This window comes from Balaenoptera physalus (assembly GCF_965194825.1).
Source record: "Balaenoptera physalus genome assembly, chromosome: 7".
In the NCBI taxonomy this organism is placed as follows: domain Eukaryota; kingdom Metazoa; phylum Chordata; class Mammalia; order Artiodactyla; family Balaenopteridae; genus Balaenoptera; species Balaenoptera physalus.
The window spans coordinates 454,147-474,305 of record NC_138886.1 but is presented as its reverse complement, the minus strand read 5'-3'; the positions used below and the strand labels follow the sequence as shown (position 1 = coordinate 474,305).

Sequence of the window (20,159 nt, the reverse complement as noted above, 5' to 3'; positions counted from 1 at the left end):
GGCCTGGGGGGAGGCTGGGCACCCAGCCAGGGGTCCTGGGGTTGGGGGGGCCTTTAGGCCTGGCTCCTTTCCCAGAGCTGGTCCCAGGCGGGCAGGGGTGGTGAGTGAGTGACCACCACCCTCCTGGACCCAGAGCCTGGAAGGTGCACCCCCCCTCCCTGCCCATCTCAGGGTTTCAGGGACACAGGCGCCAGATGTGGGGAGGAGCAGCTGGGGTAGGCAGGGCTGGGCCCCCACCTTGACCTTCGTGGCCGAGGGGTTCCAGCGCTTCCACAGCAGCTACCACCCGGAGAGCACAGCCCCGTAGTTGGTGAGGTCTGTCTCATCCCGGCCGCCCGCGTCGATGGCCATCACCACCTTTGCCCCCATTGACCTGGCCACATCCGCTGGGGAGGAGGTGGCCTGGTCACCAATGGGGACAGGTATGCAGAGCCCCAGGTGGGAGCATGGCTGGGGTGATGGGTCAGAGCTGGGGGAAGTTGGGGTGGAGCCAGGGCTGGGGGCAGAGCCTGCCCGAGAGGCGCTGAGAGTGGGGGGATGGAGGTGAGGGTTTGGAGGGTGGGGAGGGTCTCCTCTCCACCCTCACACCTGGGCCTGCGGAGGGGGTCGGCCGAGCGCACCGAGCTGTCCAACAGGTGACAGGTGTGCCCCAGGAGGGGCCTTGCCCACAGCAGACCCGACACGTGCAGGCTGTTGGTTCTGACTGTGGGCACAGATGGGCCCTAACTGCGGCCGGCCCCTCTACCTGGCCTGGTTCTGAGCGCTGCAGAGCCGACAGATAGAACCATCTGCTGGGAGCACGCGGTGCCGAGCGTGCGCACGTGTGCGCTACCCCGGGCGCGCGGGAGCAGCGGGGCTGAGGCAGGGCCGGGCGGCCCCTCCCTGCCCGCCACGGTACCTGGGAGGTCGCGGATGTAGCCCCCGTCCATCAGCAGGCGTCCATCTTTGGGGTCGCAGAGCGGGGGCATGTAGCCCGACAGGGACATGCTGGCACGCACGTACCTCCACAGGGAGCCTGGGAGGGAGTCCAGAGGGATCGGGGGAGAGGAAAGGAGCCTTTCACTGCCCAAGGTGAGCTCCCGCCCTGGACCCTCGGCTCAGAGCCTCGCCGACGTGGGCCCTGAGCCCTGCACATCCGGCCTCCGGCGGAGAGCAGCAGGCCCGGGAAGATGACGCCCTTCCCGGACCTCCTCCTCGGACGGAGCCCACGGGGCCGGGCTGGCTCTGGGCCTCCCCACATCTCCCCTTGCCGTGACCTTCTGCCAGCCCTGCCACCCCACTCACTTCTAAGCAGACGCGTGTCAAGGGGCTCCCAAAACACTCTGGCCTGGAGAAGGGCCTCAGCCGCCCACCCACAGATGGGCTCTCTCCTCGGCATGCTGCTCCAACCCCCACGCAGCTGTGACCCACGTGGGCCCTCACTCTGCCCCGTCCCATCTCTCCCTCTCCCTGTGCACCCTTCAGCCTTCAGGCCCAGAGCAGGGTCATCTCTGTTCACATCTCCCTGAGCCTCTTGCCTCCTCTGGGGGATCCTGGGGCTTCCCTGGGCCTGGCCGGGAACTGGCCCCTTAACGCCCCTCCCCTGAAGCTACTCTGCCCCCGCTGGGGAGCCCGCACCCCGGGAGGAGGTGCTCACCGTCTGTGTGGACCCGCGTGGCAGAGGCTGTGACGTCGGTGGTGACGGTGAAGTAGGGATCCACAGGTCCTGTGAGGGGAACGGGACTCAGAGGGACCACCCCCGGCTGCCAGCCCTCAACCCTGTGGGCCCAGGGCGTCCAGACCCAGGCAGGCTGAGGCCGTGGGCTCTGCTGGGGCTCCCCAGGTGGTCCCTGCCAGGGGGTGCACCTCGATCTGCCTGTCCTTGAAGACGCTGCAGATGCTTCTGTTGAAGCCAGCCCCCGAGAACACGGAGGTGATGGGGTAGGTCAGGTCCAGCATGGTCTTTACCATCGACGTCACATCCTGGGGGGTGGCACATGGGGGCACGTGTGAGGCCCCTGCAGAGGAGAAGGGGCTCACCCCCCGCCGCCCCCCCCAGGCACCGGCAGCAGGCGACCCCAAGGGACCACCAGGAGCCTGCGTCAGGAGAAGGGAGCAGGGACCTGGGCACACACGTGCGCCTTCTGCGAACAGAAGCCTGTGGGGAGCAAACACTGTGGCCTGAATGGCAGGGCCTGGAGGTCCCAGGGGAACGCCCGCTGACCCCTGGCAGGCCCAGCCAGCTGGGCCCTCACCGCCCGCTCAGCGGGGACGGCTCAAGGCTCATTGGGACAAGGTCCGTCCAGGACCAGGGCCAGCTGAGTGTCCACCACTGCCCCTCCGGGCTGGCCCGGGCTTGGCCTTCACACTCCACCGTGGCAGACGCTCCATCCCTCTGATCCTGGGAAGCAGCAGCCCTACCAAGGGCCCTCACTGCCAAAGCCCCGTGATCTCTGGCAGGACCGAGGCCCATCCTTCCTCAGCGAGGATGGGGGCCGGTGAGACCTGCGAGCACAGGACACAGGACCAAGAATGCCTGACTCCTCAGGGCTCAGGGACGGAGAGAAAGGGCCCTCCTTGCCTCTGTGTGGACAGACGCTGGGACGGGCTATACGGGAGGGGGGGGGCAGGCCCCCAGCGGGGGGTGAGTCACGCGCCCCCCCCGGCTGCTCACACTGAGACTCGTGGACGAGCAGGAGGAACACACGTGCCCCTGGAGGACAGGGAGCCCGGACGGCCTGGGACATCCCCGGTGTCCTCCGCGGTCAGCAAGGCCCTCACTCCCGAGGAGGCCCTTGCCCAGCACCACAGCCACCCCACCGTGCCCCCTCCACGTGCCAACAGGTGGGACGGCAGAGCAGCCTGGGGGGTCCGTCCCGCACGCGCCACAGGGTGGCTGCCCAGGGGGCCCCCTTGGCCCAGCGCAGACTCAGGGCGGCAGGACATGACGCCCAAGGCTCCCTGGCTGTTCCCGCACCCGCACCGGACCAGCAGGGCTGAGGGAGGGAGAGGTCTGCCCGACCTGCACGCGGACCCTCGCTGAGGCTGGAGCACCGTCCCCCGCGGCCACTGCCCTCGGAGGCTGTCCTTAGTGACCGGAGCCGAGCAGCCCGCAGCCCCCAGGGAAACTGGGCGCCTTGGGGATGTGTGGATTGGGCAGATGGCCTGCTCTGAGAGCTTCTGCTCAGAGGAGGCCCATCTTTTCTTTTAAAAATGAGAGTGCCAACACTTCTGAGCCCACTCTTGGTTTCAGCCAGGGCTCCATTCTGCTCCACAGAAAACCAGCAGAGCCCTGAGAAGGGCAGACTGCAGCCCGCCCCCTCCCTTGCCCACAGCCCCCTGCCCCGGGTGGGTCCCCAGATCCTGGATTGTCCCCTGGCGTCCATTCCCTGCAGGGCCAACTGTACCAACGACGTATATTTCTTACTTTCTGTGTCCCTGATGCTCTGGCATTTGGGGTCCCGCACACCCGGGGAGAGAGACAGACCCGGGCTCACCCAGCCCTTCCAGAGCCCACACCCGACCACCTCTGTCTAACCCACACCCCAAGCCTGAATCACCCAGGGCCAGGTGCCAGGCAACTATGCCCAGAAACCCACCGGAATTATTCGAACGGGCAGATCTTAAGCTGTGTGCCCTGCCCTGCCTTGCCCTTCCCACAGAAACCCCAATAAGGGCCCCGACCTAGGCCTTGCCCCCTGCCTGCCTACCGGCACTGGTGCCCATGGCCTGTGGGGTGGGCGTGGAAATGCGGGGAACTGTGGGTGCCCTAACCTCTCCTCAGCCACCTTTACAACTTAAGACCAGGCACGAACCGGAGCCCATCCCACAACACTGACGCCCTTGCTTCTCTGTGCCCTCTCTCCCCCAACAAGCCACGCTCTGAGGCCAGAGCCCTGCAGAGCCACGTCCGTTCTCGATGCCCTCCTGCCGTCCCCGGCCCCGCAGGGCCCCTCACCTCAGCCCACTGCTTGGCCCGGGTCCGTGTCCGGCCGTAGTTCCGCTCCTCAGAGTACAGGGCGCCCATGAAGGCCCCGATGGACGTCCCTCCGACCGTGTCCACAGGGGTGCCGCACTCCGTCAGGGCCCGGGTGATGCCGACCTGGGCACAGCCTCTACGCCAGCAGGAGGATGGAGCAGGAAGTCAGCGCCACCGGGCCGCCAGGACCCCAGGGACGGCCGTCCCGTTCCACCCCACCCCTCAGTGCCCGAGTCCTGCACATGCCACGGAGAGAGGGGCAAAGATGCCAACTCAGAGAGGGAGTGGGACGCTCCCGAGAGGCAGCCAGCACTCGGCCTCCTCCACCCGCTGGCGTCTGGGAGGCTGTGAAGCTGAAACAACAGGCTTTGAACAGACTCGGGCGGGTGGGGAGGCAGGTGGAGGCCCCCAGCGCAGCCCCCAGGGCCGGACGAGCCACCACCGGAAAGCAGCGCCAGCTGAGACCACTCTGGCCACTGTTCGTGTGTGACGTCCACCACACAACCAGAAACAGCATGTGTGAGGAGAAGAGAGCGTGTGACTGTGGCCAGGAGGAGGGACAGACAGTGGAAGTGGACAGAAGCAACACCCAAGTTCTAGAACTGATGACTGACATTGAGCCTCAGGTTCAAGGAGCATTCTAAATGCTGAGCATAAATCAAAAAAAAAAAAAAATCCTACATTGTTGAAAACCCAAGATGAATAAAACTTTAGACCAGGCTGAGAACAAAAAGGCATGTTGCCTCCAAAGGGTCAGCACACACAGAGCTGACCTCCCCTGCCCCGCGCTGGCTGCGGAGGTCACAGACTTACCATCTGGCCCTTCACAGACAATGTCTGCTGGCCCGTAAGTTAGGAAAGAAAGAACAGTTTAAATCAAAGAGAGTAAAATTAAGGAAATAATAAAGAGCAGAAATTAATGAACCAGAAGACAAACACATTATAGAAAGGGTCCTCAAAGGTAAAAGCTGGTGCTTTGAAAGGACTAATTCAGGTAAGGCTGGTAAGACTGATCCACAAAGGTAAAAAGCAGGGGATAGAGAGAGGCGGACAGGGTCGGGGAGTGGAGGGGGAGGGAGAAAGAGACAGAGACAGAGAGACAGAGATGGAGAGAGAGAAAGAGGGAGGAGGAGGGAGACAGAAGGTCTTAATAACCAATATCAGGACTGAGAAAAGGAACATCTGTGCAGATGCTCCAATTAAAAAGGTAAGAAGCTAGTGTGAGCTTCATGCCTTAAGTAGGAAAAATCAGATAAAACAGACACATCCCTAGACCAACATAACTTACCAGACCTGACACTAGAAGTAGAAAACCTGAAGAGTCCAATAACAATCAAAACAACTGAATCTTTAATTTTCAAATCCTCACAAAATTTCATGTCCGGATGGTTTTACTAGTGAACTGTACTAAACATGTAAGGAAAAACAACACAAACCACCTGAAACCTTCCAGAGAACAGGGAAAGCAGCAGCACCTTCCAATTCAGTTTTGAAGGCAGCAAACAAACCCGCCTACATTTCAAGAAAGGACAAGCATGGCCCACCTTGCTCAGACCCAAGGGGTCAGGTGACACAGAAACGGGGCCACATGCCACAGGCCAATGAGTCCATCCCAAGGAGGTGATGTTTGATGTTACTTTAAAATCACTCAATGTGATTCACCATATTAACAGAATAAAGGAGCAGAATCACACAATCCTGACAGACCCATAAAAACAACCACCCGTGACAAAAACTCGGCAAACTAAGAATAGAAGGAAACTTCCTCAGTCTGATAAAGGGCATCTACAAAACCCAACAGCCGAGATGGCAGAGATGGCACTTAACGCTTAAAGGGAATGCTTTCCCCAACACTCACCACCTCTGCTCAGCTCTGTGCTGGAAGCTCTAACCAGTGCAACAGGCAAGAAAAAGAAACAAAGGCATTTATGTATTTTGGAAAGAAAGAGGAAATACTGTCTTTATTCTCAGAAGAATAAAGTGCAAAAAAACTACAAAAAAAGGTACTGGAAGAAGTGAATTTCGCAAGGTTGTAAGTCATGACATCAATTTACAAATATCATTTGTATTTCTACATACTGGCAACAAACAATTTAAAATGAAATTTAAAACATACCATTTAGGGCTTCCCTGGTGGCGCAGAGGTTAAGAATCCGCCTGCCAATGCAGGGGACACGGGTTCGAGCCCTGGTCCGGGAAGATCCCACATGCTGCGGAGCAACTAAGCCCGTGCACCACAACTACTGAGCCTGCGCTCTAGAGCCCACGAGCCACAACTACTGAGCCCACAGTCCACAACTACTGAGCCTGCACTCTAGAGCCCGCGAGCCACAACTACTGAGCCCACAATCCACAACTACTGAGCCCGCGTGCCGCAGCTACTGAAGCCCACGCACCTAGAGCCCGTGCTCTGCAACAAGAGAAGGCACCGCAATGAGAAGCCCGCGCACCGCAACAAAGAATAGCCCCCGCTCGCTGCAACTAGAGAAAGCCCGCGTGCAGCAACGAAGACCCAACGCAGCCAAAAATTAAATTAATTAATTAATTTAAAAAAAGAAAGTTAAAAAAAAGACTTGTATTCAGACTATATAAATAACTCCTCTAGCTAAATAGCAGAGGGCAAGCCACCTGTGAGAGAGGCGCGTGGAACTTGATGACCAAGAGGCACCTGGAGCCTGAGTCAGGGATGCAGATCAGACCCTCAGTGAGGCGCGGCCTCCCACCAGGGGCGTGGCCACAACTTACACCCCGGACCGTACCAAGGGTGACAGAGATGTGGGCAGCCCGAACTCTCAAAACCGCCAGTGGGGGTGTAAAACTGTTAGCTACCCCGTGGGCAGGTCATTCCACTCCTAGGTATTAGCCCGAGAGAAGAGCACATGTGTCCACGGGAAAGGTCTGTACAAGGACGCCTGTAGCCGTTCTGTGCTCAGTAACCAAACCCAGAAAACAACGCAAATGCCTGTCGACAGGAGGAGGATGGCACAGCCCGGGGCCCACAGCGTCCCACGCGGCGACGCCACAGGCGCGGTCGGGGCACCCAGACAACCTCGGAGACGTGGAGTCCACGCGACCAAGCCGACACAGGCCGGCACGGCACGGAAAGCTAAGCAAGCAAGCATTATTATTTTCAGAGAAGTTCAAACTGCACTACTAGGACACACAGAAAAAAAACTGAAAAAAGCACTCAAACATTAGAAACATCTCAGCAAAAAAAGATCAATCAGAAGATACATTTGAGAAAAATCACCCAGAAAGTAGAACAAAAAGACAAAGATGGCAAACTTGGGAGAGAAAAGAAAAGGTAGGAGCATGAGAGGATGAGGGGTCATCTGGGTCGTGACCCAGAAGAGAGAGCAGGGAGCGGGGGGTGTGGGCCTTACCCAACACTCCCAGGGTTGAAGTTGATGAATTTCCGAATCTGAAAGGGCCCACGGGGAGTCTGCCCTGCCCGGCCTAATGCGGATAAAGAATGACACCCAGGCACATCATCAAGTACTTCCAGAAACACAAGAGTGAAGAGAGTCTCCTACAAGATCCAGAAAGAACAGGCTTCGTGAATAATACGACACTGAAGTTCAGAACAGCAATACTGGAAGCTAAAAAGATGATGGAACCACACCTTAAAATTCTCAGGGAAAATTATTTCCATCCAGAATTCCATGACCAAACTGTCATGCAAGTGTGAGAGCACAATGAGGATACTTTCTGCTAAGCATGATGTTGAAACTTTTCCCTCCCATGCATCTTCTCTTAAGGACATTTCTAGAGTATGAACTCCACCAAAATCAGGAATGTATCAAGAAAGAGGAAGACCTGGTATCCAGAAGTGGAGTTGGACACAGGAGAGAGACAAAGGCAGTTCCCAGGATCACGGTGAAGGGAAACTCCAAGGCAACTCCCAGCAGCATGACCGGGGAGCAACCAGCAGAGCTGAGAGGCCGCTCCAGCGTGAGTTCAGCAGAGATGACTTGGTGGCCTGAGCACACTGAGGGGGGCTGCGTCTCCAGCAGCATCTGGGGTGGAGCACTGAGCAAACGGCAACTGCCGCAATTATTACTCGGAGGAGGGAGACACAGCCGTATATACAGTAGGATAAGGCTTAGCTCCAAAGAAGACCCACCTTGCTGTAAGGCAAACAGTGAGCCCTGGCTGACTAGGGAGGGGACCACACCGGGGTCCTGCGCTGAAGAGGAGGACAGACGGAGGATACATGACAGAGGGGGACAAACAGACTTTGACCCTGTGCATATGTGGGGGCGGTGAGGAACTTAATCATCTAAAACTGAAAAAAATGAAGAAACAGATAAACAACAGGGTCCTACTGCATAGCACAGGGCACTATATTCAATACCCTGTAATGACCCATAATGGGAAAGAATATGAAAAACAACATATGTATACTATATACATATATATATACACACACACACACACATATAAAACTGAATCACTTTCCCGTGCACCTAAAACCAATACAACATTGTAAATCAACTATGCTTCAACACACAAAAAAAAGAAACGTCAATGAGGAAACAGCTGAAGAAAAGTTGGAAGTGACTGTCTATGGGATATTGTCTGTGGGATATCTCTGGATTTGTTGGTGGGGCAGGTTGGGCAGAGGACTGCTGTGTGTTACACAAATACCGTATGGCCTCACAGAATGGCCACATGGCTTTTAAACTAAGTATTACTTCAACTAAATTTTCATTAAAAATGCTGCTGCAGGGGCTTCCCTGGTGGCGCAGTGGTTGAGAGTCTGCCTGCCGATGCAGGGGACACGGGTTCTAGCCCTGGTCTGGGAAGATCCCACATGCCGCGGAGCGACTGGGCCGGTGAGCCACAATTACTGAGCCTGCGCGTCTGGAGCCTCTGCTCCGCAACAAGAGAGGCCGCGATGGTGAGAGGCCCGCGCACCGCAATGAAGAGTGGCCCCCGCTTGCCACAACTGGAGAAAGCCCTCGCACAGAAACGAAGACCCAACGCAGCCATAAATAAATAAATAAAATAAAATAAAATAAAAAAAAGAAATGGATCAGTACTTTCTCCTTAAAAAAAAAAAAAAAAAAGCATGCTGCTGCAAACCAGGTGCAAGTCTGGGCCAGCTGCTCCAGGGGACCTCACTGCAGAAAGTAGCCTGAGTGCTCCCCCATCCCGGCAACTTGGGGTAAATCACCTGATTTTCTAGGCCCACTGGCTCGGCTTTCAGGTAAAAACATGGCACTACATGATGCCCCCAAATCACCCGAAATAAACGAGCAGAGTACTCATTACGTCACCACCCAGGCCAGGCCGCACTCAGGGTGCCAGGGTCAACATGTGCAGGGCGCTCCACCCCGGCCCGCTGCCGACAGACCGTGGGATCCCTCCCCTGCAGCCCAGCCCTCGGAGAGAGGCCACAACGTGCGCTGTGAAGGAAGAGGAGGCCAGTGAAGAGGCTGGGGCTGAGGAGGCGGGGTCTCCAGGAAGGGCAGGCCCTCCCGTGTCCACCCCGCTCTCCCGGCTGTAAGGGTCTCAGGCCAGAACTTCGAGCCTCAGAGTCTGCAGTGGTGGGGAAGCGAGGAGCGTGCCTCCAGCTAGACAAGCAGTTCTGAGGCTCGTCTGCATCACTTCCCTGACCCTCTCCAGCTACAATTAGCCGAGGAGCAGCGGGGCCGGGCACGAGCACAGCCCCGGCTCTGCGGGGTGCACGCACACAGTGACTGCAGCTCACTCTGGAAGGGACATCCTCGGGCCAAGGGCGTGGTGAGCCAGGCTCCTCCCTCAGGCCCTGGGGAGAGGTGGCCAGCGCGGTAAGCAGGGCTGGCACCCAGCCCTGGCACTCGGGGAGCCTCGCTGCAGTGCCGGGGAAGCGGCACAAGCCCGCCAGTCCAGCGACTGGCCTGGCGTTCTCCAAGGCCAGGGGTGTGAGGGGCTCCACCCCACAGGGCACCCCTGGCCCTGGGACCTGGCCCTCAGAGGGGCGGGGGTCCAGCACGGATGCTGCAGGAGGTGCTGCCTTGCCCCTCCTCGCGCCGACCGGTTCACCCGGGGGCCTTGGCCTGTCACACCCTCACCACACACCTGCCCCTCCGTTTCTGCCCCACGTGTATTTTTCTCTTTAACCAAGGTCAGGAGAAGGGCAGCAAGCGTCAGGACAACTTGGGGTACGAGTGGCTTGGGTTAAAAGTCCTTAAAGGAACCCTCCAGCCCAAGAAACTAAAGGCTGCTTCACGAGGGTCGTGAGCAGAGCAGATCATTGTTCCATAAAGTGTGCATTAAAATGGAAAGAAACTCACCCGCAGCCCAATGGAAAGACTGGCAAAGGATCAGAACAGAGTTTTCAGAAGAGGAGACAATCAGAACGAGAAATACATTCTCTTCCACTGTCTTCGTGGAAGGAGGGGACACCTGTCCGTGGGAAACACTGCCGGGCACGTGCGCCAGCCCAGCCTGGGGAGGATGGGCGCACGCGCACACGTACCCACGCGTGGCCCGTGGGAAGGGGCGGGACTCACCTCGCTCCCCCTCCCCCGAGTACCAAGGCGATGGCGTTGCCGGTCAGCACCCGCGCCAGGCGGGAGAAGTCCGAGTGCCGGTCCGGGGGCTTCTGGCAGACCCGCTCGTACAGCTCCACCTGCGAGAGAGGCCGGCAGACGCGGAGGGCTGGGCCGAGTTCCCACACCCGACGTGACCTGGCTGTTCTCCCCGACTCCTGACCCAGAGCTCCTCCTGGACGCGGCCAGTGGGTCTGATCCCGACCCTGTCGTCACCTCGGCACCCGGGCTCACCTGGGAGGGCTCTTGCGGTGGGGCGGGCAGTGCTGGCAGCCGGGCCACATACCGACGGGCCCAGCCGAAGCCCACCAGCCCCGAGGTGGAGACAGACGCCGCTGGCAGGGTGCCTCCCTCAAGCTGCGGGGCTGGGCGGGCCGTGGCGAGCCGGCGGCCCCTGCGCTCCCACCACGGCCCGCGCCCAGCCGCCAGGGCTGAGGACCCCTGAGGAGGAGGTGCCTCAGGATTTGTGTGCTTTCTGTCCAAAGGAGGAAGCAGTGCCAACCTGAGGCCACCGGGCTCTCTGAGGCCTCAGCTGAATGTGAGAGCCTCAGGCCCATCGCTCTGGGGTTCTGGCCCCCCCGTAGGGGCTCCCCCATCTGGGGGGCATGTCACCCTGTGGCCACGGGAATCCGAAGACCAAGCTCAAGCAGATGTGAGTGCACAGGAGTGGGTGGGCTCCTGGAGAGCAAGCGCCCTCATCAGGGCCAGCGGGCTCAGAGCGGAGTCAGAGGGAAACGGCCGGAAGCAGGTCGCCGGGGCCCCCAGCCGCCCCGGGCCTCAGCAGCTTGGGCAGGCCCCTCCTGGAGAAGACGCGGCGAGGGCAGCAGAGGTGGAGGTGGCCGGAGCGCCAGCCCCGCATGTTGAGCCACTCCACAGTGCGGGCCGGCGCAGGCCCGTCCTCCCGGTGCAGCAGGACCAGCTGCTTCTGGGCGCGCGCAGCGAGGGCTCCAGCATCCGCTCCAGCTGAGGGAGAGTGGAGCCCCGCGTCAGGCAGCCCAGCAGAGGCCGCAGGCTGGAGCAGGACAGAGCCGAAGGCCAGCACGGGGCTGTCCACAGAGGTCCCACGCTGGATGCCGCCTCACCCCCCAGCCCAACACAGGTCTTGGCCTTGGCGGGTGGTACCCTGGTTCTGAAGACCGAGCCGGCTGTGGTGTGCTTGGCCCTTCCTCTGTGAAGCTGTGACCCAGGGGGTGCGGGGCTGGGTGCGGGGGCATGAGGGAGCTCCGGGGGCCTGCAGGAAGGGGGCGGCGCACACGCCACACCTTCTTCTGCAAACACTCCCCCACAAGGGAGCGTCACTCGTGGTAAGAACAGGAACCCACATCGGAGATGACGAGTCTGTAGCTGTCCCAGGACCGGGCTGGAAGCGTGAAATGAGAACAGACGACGGGGCAGAGGAAGGAGGTGGGGAACGCAAAGCAAAGGGACAACGAGACTCCACTTCGCACCCAGGAAGCTGGGAACACAGGGGGCTGACAGTGCAGAGCAGGGAGCCCCAGGCCTCGCCTACATCACACGCACAACAGGAGTGCAGTCTGGCAGCTCTGTGAACCTGAAGACACACAGCCTCTGCCGCCCGGCAGCAATTCCAGGTGGTGCCCTGAAGGCACCCCTGCACACGCGTGTAGTGAAGTAACTTCACAGTCCGTTGGCTGAGAAGAGACAGATGGTGGGGCATTCACAGATAGAAACTAAACAGCCATAAGACGAGTGAAACAATATGGATAAAATTCAAGTGTAAGTGCTGAGGAAAAAGGAAATTTCAAGATGGTATAAACTAGAACACTATTTATGTAAAGAAAAAACAGTGCCATATACACACATAGTAAAAATCTGAAACACGGACAGAGGCTCTGACTTTACACGAGCCTCTGCCTTGTAAAGTGGCCACTGGCCACTTCGGGGTACCTGCCTGCCTCTGCTAAAACAACCGTCACAGGTAAACACGGCAAAATGTTTCCAAAATGTGTAGAGCAAATACCTGGGTGAATGCTCTTATTAGCCATCCCTTCCTGAGTTGTTGAAATACTTCATTCAGAGGAAAAGAGAGAAACAAGGGGTCTGAGAAGAGAGTGGGGCCCCCCTCCCGCCAAGACCTGCCCAGCCTGTAGCCCTCTGACCACGCCCACTGCCTGGCCCAACCCAGCAGCCGGCCCGGCCCGCCCCCCCCTCCCAAGCCCTGGCCATGGACCCCACCTGCTGAGGCCCCACCGCCCACTGCCCCACTCCCGCAGGCCGGCTCACCTCGCCCACCGTGGGCTCTTGCTCGCCCAGGCCCACGATAAGGATGCAGTCGGCCTGCCCGATACAGGGCTGGGTCCAGGGTGTGAGCGTGCTGTCCGCCTGGTAGAGCACGATCCGGTGGATGTCCTCCTGCTGCCCCAGCCAGCTGGACAGCCGGTACTCGTGGATACTGGGAGGCACGGACAGAGGGCTGCAGACGCCAGGGCGCATTTCGAGGCCGGGCTGGGACCCACTGAGGGCAGGAAGCCAGGCTCGGCCAGGCTGCTCCGACGTGGAGGCCGGCGTGCCTGTCCACAGCAGCAGAGCCAAGGCGCTGTTTTATGTTGGCGCCGGTCAGCAGCAGGGCAGGGCCTGAAAGCACAACCACCAAATACAGAAAACTGTGCTGGCAGCTCACGCTGGAGGACAAGCAAGGCCCTGCCTTCTCCTGGAGTTGGCTCTTCTGGAAAGCAATGAGCCTTTCAGCACTCAGGAGGAAGTGCCTGTGGCCCTGAAGGAGGCCCTCTGGGCAGGCGAGGCTGCAGGGGTGCCGGTGGAAGGGCTGCACCCAGTACAGGGAGGGGCTGCCTCTCTGACCTCAGTCTCCTCTACACACGAAGGGGCTGGATCTCTGCAGCACCGAGGCTGTGTGTGCACGGGGGCAAGGAAGCACGAGCTTGTAAAGTGCGAGGTTAGACAGCTTCCCGAACCCAAGGCCGCCCGGCTGGCTGGGCTCCAGTCAGGTGCGGCTCACCAGCGTCCAGACGCACACGTTTCCACGTTTCGTGTCTCTGGGATCAGCGTGCTTCCTCCAGCTACAGAGTCTCAGAGCTGCCGTCCACACAGACACAGTTGCTCTCAGCCAGGAGGGCCAGCGCCAGAATATGCGAGAGGGCCGCCAGGGGCAGGGACAAAAGCTGAGAGGCCAGCGGCCCTCAGTGTCAGGAAGGCTGCTGGACCGCCCCGAGGATGCGGAAGTCCCGCTGCTGCAGGAGAAGCCGGGGCCTTCCCCATGGCTTCCTTCTTACACCCGCACTTACACCTGAGCTTCCCTGAGGGCTTGTAATCAGAAGGCGAGAGACAAGAAATCACCGCCTTGTGTTTAACTGGCAGCATCTGCTTTCCTGGAGGCACAAGTATAAGGGTGCGTCTCACAGGGTGGTGCCCTGTGATGCGGCGGCTGGACTGACCTGTGCGTCTGTGCAGCTCTGACTCAAATGGCAGAAGCCGGTTGATGTGGGAAAGCATCTCCTCTGGGGGCTCGGGGCAAAGGGCGCTGGTCCCCCGGGGGCTGCAGTCCTGCTCTGGGGGTCAGGCCAGGTCGGGCCAGGCCGGGAAGAGCTTCAAGCTCGAGTTGGTCACCCCGAATGGGTCTGACAGAGAGAGGGAGTCCTCTCGGGGCTGATGCCTCACGTGCCTGCGAGGGCGGGCACTCCTGGGCACTGCAGTGGCTCACCCCGTCCACCTCTTGGACATCTAGGACGAGGCGGGACGGGCAGGCCATGTCTGGCTGCAGGAACACTGAGGAGCCCAGCCTGAGGTCCTCAGGGGACCCCAGGCTGGGCTCTATCTGGCCCTCAGTGCACGTCTCCTGCTCTGGGCCCGCCTGCCTGGACTCGGAGGGTTCTGAGGAGGCCCTCGGGAAAGTGTGGAGCCCCCCAGAGGCGGTGCTCTGGGCGCTCAAGGTGCGGGCTGCAGCCCCAGCCAGTCAGGAATGTGGTGACCAGCCCCGTCCCTGGGAGGGTCTGCTTAGGGCCCAGGTCACGGGCGGGTCCAGGGCAGCGCGTGGACACGGGGTGACTCCTAGGCACTTATGTGTCGGCTCTGCTGGGCACGGCTGCTGCTCCAGGACAGATCTGGCCTGGACAGTCACTGCCAGCCTGGCTGTCACACGGCCTCTCTCGCAAACTCTGGAAGCCAGAGGAAGTGGACACCTTCACAGGCGGAAGAAAAGGACCACTGGCCTAGATCCTCACTCTAAAAACACCCTCCACAAATGTGGTCACCTGGCTGTCGGCAAAAGAGCACCACGGGGCAGAGTTCAGTCCTTCTAAGTGAGGGCTCTGGGTCAGCTGAAGAGCCTACAGAAAAATGAGTCCCGACTCTACTGCATATCATCACCAAAATCAATCTCCAATGAATTGTGAACTTGAAAGGTAAAACCATAAAGTTTTTAGAAGAACCTCTTCATGATTTGGGGGCAGGATGAAATTTCTTCAATAAAACACAAAAAGCAGTAACAATATAGGAAAAAATTGATAAATGAATTGGTCTATATTAGAATTAACAACTTACGTTTGTCAAAAGATATCATTAAAAGAATAAAAAAAACAAGCCACAGAGGGAAAGATATCTGCAACACTTTCATCCAATAAAGCGACTGTATCCAGATTGCCCATCAACAAGGAAAAGATAACAAACCAATAAAAAGGGTGGGCAACTTGACAGGCACTTGCAAAAGAAGGTATCTCAATGGCCAGTAAACAAACAAACTTCTTAGTTGTTGGGAAATGCAAATTCAGGCCCAAACAAGATACCACTGCACACTCACCAAAATGCACAAAGAGGAAAGGCCACCCGCCCAGCTGCAGAACACACACTCTTCCCTTTCTCCAGGACAGACTATATGTTAGGCCACAAGACAAGTCCTAAAGAACTTTAAAGACTGGATTTACAGGGACTTCCCTGGTGGTCCAGCGGTTAAGACTTCTCCTTCCAATGCAGGGGATGCGGGTTCAATCCCTGGTCAGGGAGACGAGATCCCACATGTCTCGGGGCCAAAAAACCAAAACCATAGAACAGAAGCAATATTGTTAACAAATTCAATAAAGACTTAAAAAAAAACAAAAAGACTGGATTTACAGATGTAGAGAACAAACATATGGATACCAAGGCGGGGGTGAGGGGGTGGGATGAATTGGGAGATTGGGATTGATATATATACACTATTGATACTGTGTATAAAATAGATAACTGGGACTTCCTTGATGGCTCAGTGGTTAGACTCTGTGGTTAAGACTCCGCACTCCCAATGCAGGGGGCCTGGGTTCAATCCCTGGTCAGGAAACTAGATCCCACATGCACGCCACAACTAAGGAGCCCTCGAGCCGCAACTAAGGAGCCCGCCTGCCACAACTAAGATCCGGCGCAACCAAATTAAAATATAATTAATTAAAAAAAAAAAAGAAATGAGAGAAAATGGACTCTTTCTTAAAAAATAAATAAATAAATAAAATAGATAACTAATGAGAACCTACTGTATAGCACAGGGAACTCCATTCAGTGCTCTGTAGTGACCTAAATGGGAAGGAAATCCAAAAAAGAGGGGATACATGTATGTGTAAAGCTCATTCACTTTGCTGTACAGTAGAAACTAAAACACAACATTGTAAAGCACTATGCTCCAATAAAAATTTTTTTAAAAATTGGATTTACACAAAGCATTTTTTCTGATCACAATGGTATGAAACTGGAAAATTCAAAAATATATGGAAATTAAACAACACATGCATAAACAACCAATGGGTCAAAGAAATCACAAGAGAAATGAGAAAATATCTTGAGAGAAATGAAAACAGAAATAACAACATTCCTGGATATACTGGACACAGCGAAAGCATAGCTAGGAGGGAAGTTTACAGCTACACATGCCTCCTTTGAGGAAGAAGAAAGATCTCTGATCAACAACCGGCTTTGTACCTTAAGTAACTGGAAAAAGAATCTCAAACTAAACACAGAGCTAGCAGAAGTAAGGAAATAATAAAGATCAGAACAGAGATAAATAAAATAGAGAATAGGAAAACAGAGAAAATCAATGAAACCAATAGTTGGTTCTTTGAAAGAATCAATAAAATGGGCAAACCTTTAGCTAGAGGAATAAAGAAAAAAAGAGAAAAGACTCAAATTACTAAACGCAGAAATGACATTGGGACATGAGCTATTTTACAGAAATAAAAAGCAATACAAGAGAGTGCAGTGAGCAATTGCATACTAACAAACTGGGTCATCTGGATGAAATGGACAAATTCCTAGAAACCCACAACCTACCATGACTGAAGCATGAAGAAACAGGAAATCTGAATAGACCTATAACCAGGAAGAAAACTGGACCAGTTTAAAAAAAAAAAAAAAAAAAAAAAAAGCCCTGCATGAGGTGGCTTCACTAGGGAATTTTACCAAATATTTAAAGAAAAATTAACACCAATCCTCCTCGAACTCTTCCAAAAATATTGACTCGGAGGGAACACTTCCTAACTCATTCCATGGGGCCAGCACCGCCCCGCCCCACCAGTACCGAAGTCTCCATGGGACCAAGATGCCAGGAGAAACTACCGAAGAGCCTTTGACAATGCAAAATCCTCAGGAAAGAGGAGCTGACCAAACTCAGCAGGGTGTTAAGAGGATTACATACCACACCAAGTGGGATTTATTCCTGGAATGCAAGAATGACTCAGCATATGAATATCAATCAATGTAATAAATCACATTAACAGAACAAAAGGGGGGAAGTATGATCATCTCAACTGATGCAGAAAAAGCACTGACAAAATTCAACATCTTTTTATGATATAAACACTCAACAAATTATGAATAGAAAGAAACCTCCTCAACATATTGAAGGCCATACATGAAGAACTGACCGCTAACATCCTACTTGAAGGCGAAGGACGGAAATCTTCCCCCTAAGATCAGGAACGAGGCAGGATGCCTGCTTTCACTTAACATTGCTAGGATGTCAGTGCCACCCAAAGCCACCAACAGTTCAGTTCAATCCCTGTCAAGATCCCCAGTTCCTCGAAGAAATAAAAATGCGCACGGACACACGTGGGTGTCACATCAGCGCACCGCACAGACGCTAACTTCCTGGTCTGGATGCTGTGCTGTGCTGCAACCTGGGGCAGCGGGTGGTGTGCGGCTCTCGCTTCACTATGTTTACAACTTCCTGTGAATCTGTCATTATTTCAAAATAAAAGGTTTTTTTTTTTTTTTTAAAAAAAAAAGGGAATAAGCTTTTATGAATCAACACATCTCCACTGTGCAACTGCAGATCTTTTGGGTGTGCCCTGGACAGTCTGACCAACGTCACTGAAAAATGTATGATGTTTTCTACATCCAGAATATTTGTTATAAAACAAAGACCAAGACTAATGGAAATTAATGCTTTCTGTGATTTAAATTTTCCCTTGGAGAATAACTTTTACATATTAAATATTTATAGTAGTATCTTCAATTTTATAAATCATTTTCATTTGGCATTTATTTAACGCCTTCTGTTATCAAGTGTCTGTTTCAGGTAGAGCACGTTTTCGCCATAATAAGATACATACTCTTGTCACAATGTATTGTTCCATAATAGTAATGTAACATTCACTGCACCTATTGTTATATCATTTTTGAAGACACCCCTGAAAGCTTTAGGATAGCCCTATCTCAGAAAATTGACTTATTGTCTCTTACTATGGTCGCTCACAATTATATAAAAACATATACATAAAGTGTTAAGAATATGGAATACTTTATGATTTGGGGAATTCCTAAGAGTTCTCAGGAATTTCAGTTTCTTGTTCTTGAGCCCCCAAACTTAACAGCCGTGCAACTTGGAAACATGACCGAAGCTGCCTGACCCCAGCTGCGGGTGTTCTCCACGTGGTCAGTCAGCTCCCCCGGCCACTGCGGTGTTCCCACCGAGTAGTGCAGCAGCTGCATGCACCCACCCCAGGCTCACACCCCAGGATGGGCTCCCGCTGGCGGGGGGCGGTGCAGGGGTCTCTGTGCCCCTGGAGGCCCCAGAGTTCAGCTGGGAGGAGCAGTGCGGTGTGACTCACACCAGCTCCTGTGAGATAGGGTTTGCCCATCAAGACTGTCCAGAGGCACCCGTCTCACTGACAGTCCTCTCCCCACCACTGCACCCCTCTCCACCCCCTGCCCAGGGTTTAGCCTTGCGGACAACACTAAGTGCTCTTTCAGGAGAACCTGGAAGGATGAGAGGCAGGAGGAGGAGGGGGTCCAGCCGGACCTCAGGTGCCTTTGGGCAGGGCTTACCGATGGCGCTGAGGGCGTGCTTGAGCTCCAGGGTGAAGGCGGTGAGGGGCACATCCTCTGACACAGGCATGACGGCCACCGTGGAGAGGTTGCTGGCAGGGTTCCCCGAGTCCCACTTGCTGCCTACAGCATGTGGCCCAAACTGGTGACCTGCAGAGCACAGGGGCGTGCGTTGGCCTGAGGAATCGGGCTGCCACTGGCACAGTCTCAATGTCCCTGGATGTTTCGAGGTGACACCACGGCACACGAGGCCTGGGCAGGAGGAACAGGCACGAGGGTCTGCCCCTAGTCTCCACAACCAGAGCCCCACCTTTCCCGCTGAAATTATCAACCACACTGTGGCGCCCTTGCGTTTGCACACCAGGACTGGGCCCACTGAAGGGGACACAGACGCACAGACGCAGAGGAGGCCGTGAGGCCCAGAGAAAACGCGAAGAGTCGAAAGGATTGGCCAGGGGAGGGCCCATCCTCTGACCTGCCCCCCTTCCTGGAGTTCTCCACTGACCGCTCCAGAGACAGTAAACAGCCTGAGGTTTAGGAGATCGACATCCTTCTACCACCTCGTCTGCGTGGGGTTTCCAGACCCCGGGGTGAGGCACAAAACAACCCAGGGTTGGTCAGGGCTGGGTCCTGGGGTGCCTGTCCCCGAGGCCACAGGCTTCCCCTTCTCTAGACGAGGCCAGGAAGCCCACAGCAGCAGGGACGGAGGCAGCGGGCACGTGGGCGCACGAGTTCATCAGCCTCCGTCCAAGCGTCCCCGGCTGAAGTTCATTCCCAACACAAAGTTACTGCTTGGCAAGTGGCACCTCCTGTTTTCATGGAGGTGGCTGAAGGGGCAGCCTCACCCCTCCTGCTGCCCAAGTCCCAGCCACACCCCCGTCTTCTGGGGCCCCAACACATCGAAGGCTCTCTTCCTGGCTCCCCTGGCCGGCCGCTGTGCCAGCCCAGCTCCTGCACAGACCCTCCCGACCGGGAAGGGCACGGCCAGGTGCCAGGTGCTGGCACTGGCCATGCAGGAAGGTCCAGCTCCACCAAAAGGGCATCCATTTCTGACTCTGCTGGTCTCGTCCCTGGGGAGGAGCGGTGGGTCCTGAGGCATGGAGCGTGGGTCCCTGCAAGGCCTGACCCAGAAGCCAGAGCAGGGGCTGCAGAAGGCAGAGAGAGGGGCCCCTAAGAGCTAACCTGGGGGCAGGGAAAGAAAGTGAGGGCTCTGAGCCAGCTGGCAGCTGCATGCGAGGCAGCAGGAGGCCCCTTTTCACCGGTTTTCTGGCAGCTTCTCTGTGGGGAATCCCCTTCCTCTCGCTCTTTCCCAGTGACCTCTGACGTTAGAACCCTCTGTCTGAGGTAGAACCAGAGGGGAATTCTACTGCCAGCTTCTGATAGTTTTCTTTTAGCCTTTA

The 20,159-nt window shown here is 56.2% G+C and overlaps 1 protein-coding gene and 1 long non-coding RNA gene across 2 annotated transcripts in view; one reads left to right on the top strand and one right to left on the bottom strand.

Annotated features, from left to right (window-relative positions):
• The window catches only part of PNPLA7 (patatin like domain 7, lysophospholipase), a 54,913-nt gene that overhangs the window by 1,830 nt on the left and 32,924 nt on the right, over nt 1-20,159 (bottom strand). Inside the window, 12 exon segments of the mRNA XM_082467675.1 lie at nt 238-279; nt 283-386; nt 899-1,015; nt 1,637-1,696; nt 1,699-1,705; nt 1,846-1,962; nt 3,938-4,094; nt 10,456-10,575; nt 11,277-11,457; nt 12,047-12,146; nt 12,476-12,522; nt 12,739-13,089. Of these exon segments, the coding sequence (XP_082323801.1) occupies nt 238-279; nt 283-386; nt 899-1,015; nt 1,637-1,696; nt 1,699-1,705; nt 1,846-1,962; nt 3,938-4,094; nt 10,456-10,575; nt 11,277-11,457; nt 12,047-12,146; nt 12,476-12,522; nt 12,739-13,089 (1,403 nt within the window).
• The window catches only part of LOC309663602, an 88,860-nt gene that overhangs the window by 66,181 nt on the left and 2,520 nt on the right, over nt 1-20,159 (top strand). The window lies entirely within an intron of this gene.